Source organism: Lepisma saccharinum, chromosome 7 (genome assembly GCF_977018435.1).
Source record: "Lepisma saccharinum chromosome 7, izLepSacc3.1, whole genome shotgun sequence".
Classification (NCBI taxonomy): Eukaryota; Metazoa; Arthropoda; class Insecta; order Zygentoma; family Lepismatidae; genus Lepisma; species Lepisma saccharinum.
In genome coordinates this window covers 96,714,963-96,728,439 of record NC_139235.1, presented here as the reverse complement: position 1 = coordinate 96,728,439, position 13,477 = coordinate 96,714,963, and the positions used below count along the sequence as shown (strand labels likewise).

General features: G+C 34.4%; 1 protein-coding gene across 2 annotated transcripts in view; it reads right to left on the bottom strand.

Moving 5' to 3' along the window:
• The window catches only part of LOC145990369 (endoplasmic reticulum membrane-associated RNA degradation protein-like), a 28,013-nt gene that overhangs the window by 10,431 nt on the left and 4,105 nt on the right, over positions 1-13,477 (bottom strand). Inside the window, exons 3-4 of one of the 2 annotated variants that reach the window (XM_083126063.1) lie at positions 7,222-7,311; positions 9-355 (exon numbers count right to left, since the gene is read on the bottom strand). In XM_083126063.1, coding sequence (XP_082982189.1) covers positions 9-355; positions 7,222-7,311 — 437 coding nt within the window. The remainder of the gene's footprint in view (positions 1-8; positions 356-7,221; positions 7,312-13,477) is intronic. The other variant, XM_083126064.1, reaches the window with a different exon arrangement.

Sequence of the window (13,477 nt, the reverse complement as noted above, 5' to 3'; positions counted from 1 at the left end):
ATTCTTACCTGTTTTGGCAGTAATATTCAACCGCAGTCTTCCAATAAACTTTATGTGACAGAGGAATAAATGAACAATAGTCTATAATTTCCATGGCATCTCTCTTGTGTTCATGTATATCAGGAAAGTTCTCATTTAACACTTCCATTTTCTTGAACTTTGTCTGTTCTCTACTTGGAATGGAGGAAAACATTATTCCTTTTCCTTGCAGAAGTTTTCCAACTGAACACACACTAACTAGCAGAGTAGCTGAATAATGAGGATGAATTTCATCAGGAGATGGGAATCCATGCCACACAACATTACGAAGATTCAGGCACTGTGGTGTTCCCAGCAACACTTGCAAAAATATAATCTGAAGAAAGAAAGAAAAAAAAATTACAAGGATGCATTTTTGCATTTTGGTGTTGATATACACGAATGAGCATAATTAGCTGATGGTTTTAAAATAGTAAAATTAAACAAACATGTTTCACTAGAGGATATTATGTAAATGGAAGAAAGAGAAACAATTAATCTGTACACTTGTTGGAGATAAATTCAAACAACACAAACACATACATGAACCGACACTAATAAAAAATAATGTCTTTCAAGTGGTCAAGACAAGGCATACGAGGGGGTATCAAAAAGTAGTAATCATTAGGTAAAATTATTAAATGTACGTGAATGAATTTTTGCCAGTATAATCATTGAAGTCTATGTACGTCATAGTGCAAATACCGTGTTATTATGTCTGCATATGTCTAAGATGTCTGCATGCTGGCTAACTCCACACAACAGGCACACACGATGTGATCAGTCAAGGCAGATGCTAACTCTGTTGCAGCACGACGAAGAGAATTTCTTTAGTCATTTGGTAACTATGGAAGAATGTTTGATCTACCTCTATGATCCGGAGACCAAAGAGATGAGCAAAGAGTGGAAGCACTCTTATTCACCCCCTCCCAAAAAGGCCAAGGTGCAAAAGTCTGCAGGAAAGGTCACGTTGTCGGTATTCTGGGATTGTCGGGGAGCCATCCTGACAGACTACCTTCCAAGAGGAAAGACTATTAACAGCGCATATTACTGCTCACTTCTGAAGAAATTGCAAGATACTTTCAAGAAAAAATGCCACGGTATGATCTCCAAAGGCATCCGTCTCCTCGCTGATAATGCACCACCTCACTCATCTCAAGTCGCTGTTGTGGAAGCAGAGCACTGTGGTTTTGAATTATTGCCACATCCACCTTATTCTCCAGATCTCGCACCAAGTGACTTTTTCTTGTTTCCAGAAATGAAAAAGCCACTGCGAGGTCGGCGATTTGATGCTACAGATGACGTCATTCATGAGGTCGAAGTGGTTTTCCATGCAATCTGCGGACTTCTACAATGAAGGCTTCAGAAACGCTGGGAGAAATGTGTGAATTTGGAAGGTGACTACGTAGAGAAGTCTTAATTACCACTACATAACATCAAGTTTCTCACGTAGTTATTTCATGGTGATGATCACAACTTTTTGATATCCCCTCGCAGGGCTCGAAAAATTCCGGTCGCCAGGTCGCCATGGCGACTAAAAATTTCAGCCTGGCGACTGTGATCTTATGTTGTAATATGTACAAAATTTTGATGATTCTAAGTTCAAATTGCAGTACAGTGTAAGTTAGCAAATTATTATTTTTTTTTTAATCAACGTTGTGAACATTCCAGAGTGTCAGTAATAATTTCTTACTCTTTGTCCCCCAATACCTCATTTCCTGTTTTCTAGAATGATTTAGCGATGTTTTGAATACCATAATGCTCAGCTTCTTACACAGAGTGTTTCAAAAGTTGCACAACCCAAACTTTGAAAATGCATTTTTCGCTGAAAATTTCTACTTAGTACATTTCCTGTGTGTGCCTGATCTTCAATAATTAACATCTCTACGCTGGGAGGAACCAGGCAACGTCGAAGTCTACTGTGTTTCAAAGGCAACAGATCCCATTGCGGTAGCACTGGCAGAGACGATTCCACGCAGGTAAAACAGCGACAGAGAAAAATCAGGTGAGGCCAGGCCGGCTCAGTAGCTCAGTGGTTAGAGCAATGGCACAGTATATCAGAGACCCGTGTTCGAGTCCTGATCAAACCTGCATTTTTCGCTGAAAATTTCTACGTTGGTATATATTGTTGAAAATCAATTCAGATATTTTCAGCAAATTAACAATATTTTTTAAAAATAATATAATTATTTTTATTTGGATACATGCTAATATAAATTTATTAACCCAGTGATAGCGTACATGATTAGTTTAGTGCAGAAAACCTGGTGTAAATACCTCTTACGGTTTTCATGATATACATCTTAAAAGTTTGGGTTGTGCGACTTTTGAAACACAATGTAGTATGAACAATTGCTAGTAGGTAGTTTCCTGTCACCTGATTTTCAGAGCTGGCGCCTAGCTTTGAAGAAAATTTTTCGAGCACTGCCCCCTCGTATACAGTATATGCTCATTTTTTAACTTGGCTCATGCATTCTCTCAATGATGAGTGCATACTGCTTAGGGACAACATTAGAGGTAAAGGCAGTCAAAGAATGCCGTACTGGCCTAGCTAGCATCACAAGGACAATCGAGGAGTCCCTTAAAATAATGCAAACTTGTTATTGTAATTACTAGACCTCGGATTTTTAGGTTCTAAAAAGCATGCTTTGAGGTTCCTAAAATAGGCTATAAAAATCCTAAAATAGGTTCAAAAAAACTTAAAATAGGTTCAAAAAATCCTAAAATAGGTCCTAAAAAGCTTAAGTTAGGCTCGAAAAATCCTGAAGTAGGTTCAAAAAAACTTCAAATAATTCAAAATTCCTGAAACTCCGCAATTTTGTTTGGGGATCATCGTATATGCTGAAAATAATCTTTCAACAAAAACATAGTCAGTGGTGCAAGCTTCAATGCTGAAATGTTAGTTTGTAAGACATGTGTGCAAGTGACGCGAAAGTGAGCAAGACAACACAGATCAGACCACTTTGAATTGTACATTTAACAGTGGCTAACTAACTAACTCTCTAGCCTTCTTAAACCCAAAGGTTCATGGCTGCAGCAACACAGGCCTTCCATCTGTCCCTATCTTGAGCAAGATCTAGATACTCTTTTCCATCCCTACCGATTTCCTTTAAATCCATCTCAACGTTGTCCCACCATCTTCGTCTTGGCCTTCCTACAGGTCTCTTACCATCAGGTTTCCCAACAAGAATCTTGTAAACTCCTCTTTCCTCTCCCATTCGTGCCACATGGCCTGCCCACCTAAGTCTTCTTGATTTAATTATTCTAATAATATCTGGACATGAATACAAATTATGTAGTTCTAAATTGTGTAACCTTCTCCACTCACCTGTCTCCTCATCCCTTCCCCTTTAGGTCCAAATATTTTCCTAAAGATCTTACTTTCAAATACTCTTAACTTATGTTCCTCTTTCAATGTAAGGGACCAAGTTTCACACCCATATAATACTACAGGCAAAATTACTGTTTTGTATATTTTAACTTTTAGTTTCTTAGATATTAAACGAGAAGACAAAAGTTTATGAAGAGAGAAGTAACATGCATTTCCTGAATTAAGCCTACTTTTTATTTCCTCTTTAATATAATTTTCATTTGTTAATATTACTCCTAAGAATTTGAATTTGGAAACTGGTTCAAACGAGTTGTTATCAATAATTAGATTTTGGTTATTACGTAACACTTGGTTTCGGCCTGTAAGCATATATTTAGTTTTCTCTTTGTTAACTTCCAAACCTATCTCTTTAGCAGTTTTGAAAAATATTTTAGCATTATTCTTAATTGAATTTATATCATCCCCTAATAAGTCTACATCATCTGCATATGCTAACAACTGAGTCATACCATTTAATTTTAGTCCTTCTTTAGTTTCTTTTACCTTCCTAACAGCATATTCTAAGGCAAAATTAAAGAGCAATGGAGATAATGCATCTCCTTGTTTTAACCCATCATGAATTGTAAATTTGTCAGACACATTAATACCCACATGAATTTTACTTTCTGTTTCACTGGTGCATACTTTTATCATACTAACAAGCTTCTTAGGTATTCCAAACTCTACTAATATATTATATAATTTATCTCTTTTGACCGAATCATATGCTTTTTTGAAATCAATGAATAGCTGATGGACATTTTGATTATATTCCCACTTTTTTTCAAGTGTTTGTCTGATGTGAAAAATTTGTTCTGTAGTTGATCTGTTACGTTTATATCCACATTGATAATCACCTATAATTTCATTAGCATATGGGGTTAGTCTTGTTAAAAGAATGTTAGACAATATTTTGTATGTTGTTGAGAGTAGAGAAATTCCATGGTAATTATTGCAGTTCATTTTATCACCTTTTTTAAACACAGGAACAATTATGGATTCTTTCCACTGTTGAGGGATTTCTTCTTTATTCCATATTAAACAAATTAATTTATGAATTTGACATATTAATGAATTTCCACCATATTTAATTAACTCAGCTGGTATTAAATCAATGCCAGGTGCTTTGTTATTTTTTAGCCTTTTAATAGCATCTTTAACTTCAGTCAAGTTAGGTTCTGGAACTAAAGGTTCTGCTGTGTGTAGTTCATTTACTTCTGATTTATCTCCTACATATACATTTAAAAGGTCATTAAAGTAGTTCTTCCATCTATTTAGAATATCACTTGGGTCAGCTAGATTGATTGATTGATTGATTTAGTTTATTTTACTTCGCGTTTTGTGCCTCTTGGCTAATTTGCGAAGATGGGGATGAGTGATGAAATGATGAAATTGATGAATGGACATTCACAAACAACCAAGCCCGACCGGGATTCGAACCTGGGACCCTTGGCGTCGCAGCACGATGTGCTAACCACTCGGCCACAGGGTCGGGCAGGGTCAGCTAGAAAATCACCGTCTTTATCTTTTATCAAGTTTACTTTAGGTTGCCACCCCTTTCTAAACTCATTGACACCTTTATATAAATCTCTGATATTTTTATTTTTGCTGTTTGTTTCAATTTCGTTAATTTTGCTTTTCAAGTAATCTCTTTTTTTACTTCTAAACGTGTGGTTAACTTCTCGCTTTATTCTATTATAATTGTTTAGATTTTTATCATCAGAGTTATTTAACCACCTAAGTCTAGCCTGATTTCTTATTTCTATTAGATTATGACATTCATTATCAAACCATGGCTTACTTTTTCTTGGTTTATGGTATCCTATACTTTCTTTAGCTGCTGATTCTATTGCATTACGTATGTGCTCCCAATTCTTATTTACGTCTGTTTCATTTATATTTTCATCATCATTTAAATCCTGCAAAACATCAAATCTATTTGACAGTTTAATTTGGTAATCTTTCTTAATTCTTTCATCAGTAAACTTTCCTGTATCAAATTTTATAACTTTTAGATTTTGTTGCTTATGATTTATCACTGAGAGTCTTTCTCTTAATTTAGCAATTACTAAATAATGGTCACTGGCACAGTCAGCACCTCTATGTGTACGAACGTCAATTATACTAGTATGCCTTCTCTTATCAATGAGAATATGATCTATCTGATTATGAGTTTTACCATCTGGAGAAGACCAGGTATATTTATGGATATCTTTATGTTTAAAAGTGGTACTTTTCACAATTAAATTCTTTGAGGTTCCAAAAGTAATCAATCTTATACCATTATCATTACTTAATTCATGAAGACTTCCTTTACCAATCGTGGGTTTAAATGTCTCTTCTTTGCCAATCTGTGCATTACAGTCACCTAACAGAATTTTCATATCATACTGAGAAAATTTATCAAAGACCTGTTCTAACTCTGTATAAAAATCATCTTTAGTATTATCATCTTTATCTTCCGTTGGTGCATGTATGTTTATTAAAATAATTTTACACCACCTACCCTGTAAAACTGCATATGATATCCTATCATTAATAAATTCTACTGTTTTAAGAGCCGAGATAATTCTATTATTTATGAAAAAGCCTGTTCAAAATTATGGTTTTCAGTACCACCATAGAAAAAAGTATAATTTTTAGTTTTACAATTCCCTTCTCCTGGCCACCTAACTTCCTGGACAGCTACTACATCTAATTTATACTTAACTATCTCATTAACTGTACACTGAAATGCCCCAGGCCGGTAAAGGCTCAGAACATTCCAGGTGCCTAATTTAATATCCTTATTCCTAATGTAGATCTTATCCTTAGTCCAGGGACCTCCCAAATTAGTCCCTGCCCGGAGATCCGAATGGGAGACTATTTTACCTTGGGAACATCCATGGCCTCATATTGCTGATTCTTAACATGTCTTTTATACAGTGCAGATTTGTCAGCTCTACGCCTAACCCCCAATATGAATTGAGGACCTCACCTGTCGTTGGTCAGCGGATCCCTCGGATCTAGCTGGGAGAATCACATAGTAGTCCACCAACCATACCCCACTTCTGCCGATTGTGGGACGCTCATAGAGCCATGACAGGACATTTAACAGTGGCACAAGACATTTTGCTTTGTTTCGAGCTTTGAAAAATCACCATGGACTTGGAGGAAGGGAAATCGACAGAGAGTTTGTTTCAAACACGTTTGTCATTGAATTTTTTCGTGACCAAACAAATCTGTGTGACATAAAAATCCTGTAAAACCTGTGAAAATATATAAAAACCTAAAAAAAAAGGCTTGATTTAGATGCATAAACCTAAAATAGGTTCTAACAAGCAAAATAGGTTTTTAGGCACTATAAAACTTCATCAGTTGTTACATATTTTAACGAAACGCTGACATAACTTATTATTTCTTACGTACTTGTAAAGGAAAAAATAGCTTAAAAACCTAAAATCCGAGGTCTACTAATTACACATCTATTTAAATGTAATGATATTTTAGTGCTTGGTTATCCTATTATTGATAAAAAGTCTGGGGTCCAGAACAGTTGTTTAGACTTAGTGACGTATGGGGTGCTGCGAGATGAGTGTAAGCTAGGAGAGGGTGAAACGTTGTTGAGAAAGTTTGAGATGTGATTTAGCATGCCTGGATGCTCTGCACTTGCTCTGGATTCCAGAACTTGCTCTTCAAAGGGGTGTTGCACTTGCACCATGCAGTGTTTGTTTAGTAGTCACTGACTGAAATACCTGCTCTATGTAGCCATTAAGACAAAATTCAATTTTGACAATAAAATGATACTCTAATCATGTATATGGGAAAAGAAAGAAGAACCACAAAGTACTTACAGGAAATATGCCAAGGGTAGTTTTTAGTTCACTTGTTGACAGTAAATCTCGCAATAGAAAAGGAACCTGCTTTCCATTCAGTAGCAGTACCTACAGCATCATAAAGAATTACATAATGAACACGACAGAAAATAGCAATACTAAAAAAAATCTTAAGGTTCTGACATTTCCACAACATTGTGTGTAGGTTATAATCAGAGGTCAGTCTGTTTGTGAAGCTTCAGTTTGTTTTTTAAGTCCACTTTATGTACAGAAAGGCTAATCAGGACTGAATCTACAGTTTAAAGTGGAATCCGAACCACTATGTGCCTCCACCAGATATTGAACCCGAGACCCCATGATTACAAGGGAACGATGTTACCACTACACCATCGGGGAGGCCTTCCGCAGCAATCGCAAAAAGCAAAATATGAACATAATCATGAATTATCACAAACTTTTTATTTTTGCAGATTATGAAGGCTACATTGAATTAATAAAGTAATAAATGTAAATTAATTACACTGTTATATTGAATAAATAATTTTATAATGAATGATATGTATATTTATATTTTTGCATAGTAAGTTACGTTTGAACATGCAAATAATAGTTGACCAGAACAGTTGTACATCAAATTCAGCTGCAGTATCAACATAAACATGAAAAATATTGGCAGAAATAAAATAATTATTTTATTGTAGTGGTTCTTACACTGTCACAATCATATAATATATTTCAAGTAGTGTAGGCAATCATTCCTTTCTTGAACACAACACACTTGTACCAGATGTATTGAATCCTTAATATTAATTATTGTATTTATTTATTTACTTAAAGTTTCAGATACAGTACTGAAAGACCATTTTATACTAAAACTGTAGCAACAAGAAAAATAGCAACAACAAAAGAAAAAAAGAAATGTTACACATACATTCTTACCGATTGACGAAAACTGTGTTTTGACAATAAAATATCAACATTTACAAGCATGTTATTATATAATTGGGGGAGCCTATAGTAAAGAGACCGCTGTAGGAGAGAGAACCATGTAGCGGGAATGTGAAAGAGCTTTGCATTACGGGTTGGCCGTGCGGGTGGATCACAACATTAATATGAGTAAATACATCAATTTTAGCAATTTTGATCACTTTCCACCAGAATACAAAGCAATCTCCATAAATACATGCCTCTAGTTATAGTATCTGTTTTATTAACTAAAATAACATCAAACTATAAAATACACTTAATTACTATTTTGAACATACTGATCTCAACAGAGGTACAAGTAAAGCTATAATCTGTGGAATGCACCATGTCACGAAGAAACATAGCAAAATAAACCTTTTTTTTGGTTTGAGGGCTAATTTACATTTCAAGAATTACTGGCGGTCTACTTATTTTATTAGACCTAACGAGAGCCTGAAAAAGGAAGCAAAGGGCCAATACCATAAAATTCACATTGATTATTTTATGTATTTATTTATTTACTTATTTATTTATTAAATAAGTTTTGGCTTCAGTACTGTGGGCGTGGCACCTGTTTTAGGCTGTATCTCCCCAGTTCACCCCTAGCATCTTTTCATCCTTTTAATGAGAGACAGCAGCCTCACAGCGAGTTTACAGTCTCACAAATGTGAATTTTCGACAAACGTCATAGCGTTCCACAGGGTTACGAATAACTGCTTATTGGCCCAGTACTTTGTGCAAACAATGTTGCATCTAACAATGTAATCAAACTGGCCTTGTCAATAACAACAATGTAGTGTAGGAGAAGAAAGCTTTTGATCGCCCATTGCTCAGTCGTTCAATAACGAATTGTTGGTTACTCCGAACAGAGAGGGCACAGAATATTTACATTTTTTATGGTTAATTATTATGTGATTAACTGTTACAACAAAGCTCTTTTCCTGATACAACAGTTGAAAATACAGAGAGGTAAGGAATAAAATATTTTGTGACTATGCATAATAAAATCCGTATAATATGACAGAGCACCGTGGGCGCTACCTCTCGCAGCTTGCCGGTCGACACGTTGGCCACCCCTGTCATATGCACAGGAGATATATTTATTTTCATCTTTATCAATATATACACACACCCACACCTCACATGTGCAAAGAGAAAGTGAGAGAGATGTTCTTCTTAAAAATATGAGCATGATGTGCCCAGAAATTTTACAAGAGAAATAATCTATCAAAAAATTTATTGCGCTATTGACTTTCGACCAAGCAATTTCGGGAAAACTTTTCTGAGTTTTTGACGACAGCTAATATTGTTCTAATCTTATTTAATTCTTCAAACTTCAGAATCTACCACAATGCTGCAGTCAATATCAGAGATAACTAACTCTCTAGTATTCTTAAACCTGAAGGTTTATGACTGCAGCAACACAAGCCTTCCATCTGTCCCTATCCTGGCAAGATCAATCCAATCTCTTCCATTCTTAACATATTTCCTTTAGATTCATCTCAATGTTATCCCTCCATCTTCGTCTTGGCCTCCCTACAGGTCTCTTACCATCAGGTTTTCCTACAAGAATACTGTAAACTCGTCCTTCCTCTCCCATTCGTGCCACATGGCCTGCCCACCTAAGTCTTCTTGATTTAATTATTCTAATAATATCTGGACATGAATACAAATTATGTAGTTCTAAATTATGTAACCTTCTCCACTCACCTGTCTCCGCATCCCTTTTAGGTCCAAAGATTTTCCTAAGGATCTTATTTTCAAATACTCTCAATTTATGTTCCTCTTTCAATGTAAGGGACCACGTTTTACATCCATATAATACTACAGGCAAAATTACTGTTTTGTATATTTTAACTTTTAGTTTCTTAGATATTAAACGAGAAGACAAAAGTTTATGAAGAGAGAAGTAACATGCATTTCCTGAATTAAGCCTACTTTTTATTTCCTCTTTAATATAATTTTCATTTGTTAATATTACTCCTAAGTATTTGAATTTGGAAACTGGTTCAAACGAGTTGTTATCAATAATTAGATTTTGATTATTACCTAACACTTGGTTTCGGCCTGTAAGCATATATTTAGTTTTCTCTTTGTTAACTTCCAAACCTATCTCTTTAGCAGTTTTGAAAAATATTTTAGCATTATTCTTAATTGTATTCACATCATCCCCCAGTAAGTCTACATCATCTGCATATGCTAACAACTGAGTCACACCATTTAATTTTAGTCCTTCTTTAGTTTCTTTTACCTTCCTAACAGCATATTCTAAGGCAAAATTAAAGAGCAATGGAGATAATGTATCTCCTTGTTTTAACCCATCATGAATTGTAAATTTGTCAGACATATTAATACCCACATGAATTTTACTTTCTGTTTCACTGGTGCATATTTTTATCATACTAACAAGCTTCTTAGGTATTCCAAACTCTACTAATATATTATATAATTTATCTCTTTTGACCGAATCATATGCTTTTTTGAAATCAATGAATAGCTGATGGACATTTTGATTATATTCCCACTTTTTTTCAAGTGTTTGTCTGATGTGAAAAATTTGTTCTGTAGTTGATCTGTTACGTTTATATCCACATTGATAATCACCTATAATTTCATTAGCATATGGGGTTAGTCTTGTTAAAAGAATGTTAGACAATATTTTGTATGTTGTTGAGAGTAGAGAAATTCCACGGTAATTATTGCAGTTCATTTTATCACCTTTTTTAAACACAGGAACAATTATGGATTCTTTCCACTGTTGAGGGATTTCTTCTTTATTCCATATTAAACAAATTAATTTATGAATTTGACATATTAATGAATTTCCACCATATTTAATTAACTCAGCTGGTATTAAATCAATGCCAGGTGCTTTGTTATTCTTTAGCCTTTTAATAGCATCTCTAACTTGAGTCAAGTTAGGTTCTGGAACTAAAGGTTCTGCTGTGTGTAGTTCATTTACTTCAGTTTTATCTCCTACATGGACATTTAAAAGGTCATTAAAGTAGTTCTTCCATCTATTTAGAATATCGCTTGAGTCAGCTAGAAAATCACTGTCTTTATCTTTTATCAAGTTTACTTTAGGTTGCCACCCCTTTCTAAACTCATTGACACCTTTATATAAATCTCTGATATTTTTATTTTTGCTGTTTGTTTCAATTTCGTTAATTTTGCTTTTCAAGTAATCTCTTTTTTTACTTCTAAACGTGTGGTTAACTTCTCGCTTTATTCTATTATAACTGTTTAGATTTTTATCATCAGAGTTATTTAACCAACTAAGTCTAGCCTGATTTCTTATTTCTATTAGATTATGACATTCATTATCAAACCATGGCTTACTTTTTCTTGGTTTATGGTATCCTATACTTTCTTTAGCTGCTGATTCTATTGCATTACATATGTGCTCCCAATTCTTATTTACGTCTGTTTCATTTATATTTTCATCATCATTTAAATCCAGCAAAATATCAAATCTATTTGACAGTTTAATTTGGTAATCTTTCTTAATTCTTTCATCAGTAAACTTTCCTGTATCAAATTTTATAACTTTTAGATTTTGTTGCTTATGATTTATCACTGAGAGTCTTTCTCTTAATTTAGCAATTACTAAATAATGGTCACTGGCACAGTCAGCACCTCTATGTGTACGAACGTCAATTATACTAGTATGCCTTCTCTTATCAATGAGAATATGATCTATCTGATTATGAGTTTTACCATCTGGAGAAGACCAGGTATATTTATGGATATCTTTATGTTTAAAAGTGGTACTTTTCAGAATTAAATTATTTGAGGTTGCAAAAGTAATCAATCTTATACCATTATCATTACTTAATTCATGAAGACTTTCTTTACCAATCGTGGGTTTAAATGTCTCTTCTTTGCCAATCTGTGCATTACAGTCACCTAACAGAATTTTCATATCATACTGAGAAAATTTATCAACGACCTGTTCTAACTCTGCATAAAAATCATCTTTAGTATTATCATCCTTATCTTCTGTTGGTGCATGTATGTTTATTAAAATAATTTTACACCACCTACCCTGTAAAACTGCATATGATATCCTATCATTAATAAATTCTACTGTTTTAAGAGCCGAGATAATTCTATTATTTATGAAAAAGCCTTTTCCAAAATTATGATTTTCAGTACCACCATAGAAAAAAGTATAATTTTTAGTTTTACAATTCCCTTCTCCTGGCCACCTAACTTCCTGGACAGCTACTACATCTAATTTATACTTAACTATCTCATTAACTGTACACTGAAATGCCCCAGGCCGGTAAAGGCTCAAAACATTCCAGGTGCCTAATTTAATATCCTTATTGCTAATGTAAATCTTATCCTTAGTCCAGGGACCTCCCAAAGTAGTCCCCACCCAGAGATCCGAACGGGGGACTATTTTACCTCCGGAATATTTTACCTTGGGAACATCCATGGCCTTATATTGCTGATTCTTGACATGGCTTTTTACAGTGCAGAGTTGTCAGCTCTACACCTAACCCCCAATATGAATGGAGGAACTACTACACTAGACAAACATAAACACATTAGACAGCACAATTACTACCATTAATAATAATTAACCATAAAAAATGTAAATGTTCTTTGCCTTCTTCGTTCCGAGTAACCAACTATTCATTCATTCATCCATTCCTTTATTTGGAACCTAACAGCTTTTATGCCGTTTTTTGTCCATAACAATACACATATAAAATGTGCACAATTGTTTTACATTAAAATTATCAGTCCTTCCCCCCTATTTTACAGAAAGTACTATTTTATTTTAAAAAAAAGAACACTTTGCCTTTTACAATTGTATGTTACACTCCTTTTAAATGATAAACTATAACCAATCCGCACATCTGGATTAACAACTAAACTTAACAAATTTGTTGGAAACTGAACCTTTAGATTATTTAAAGTTTTATACAAGATATTTCTCTCTCTATTATATGTTGTGCATCTGCACTTTCCCAGCCACATCTAGGTAATTTAATTGGTGGAGTGGGTCCAGCTGAACTTGATGGAACTTAAGGTGTTGAGTTTGTCCAGGAAAGTGAAACATGTGTCCAGAGCATGGAAATATTCAGTGTCTAGTGAATGTTTCCTATTGCTTTCTTATTTGTCAACTCACTCACTCTCTCCCTCTCTACAAACAAATAAACAAACAAACAAACCTGGAACCTTCTGCAGCAACTTCAAAAGAAATGGAAGAAATTATAAAACTGTCAACAGAGAAAAAGTAGTGAAATTAATGAAGAGTAAAAATAGGGGTGTACACAGTAGGGAAATGAATCATGCA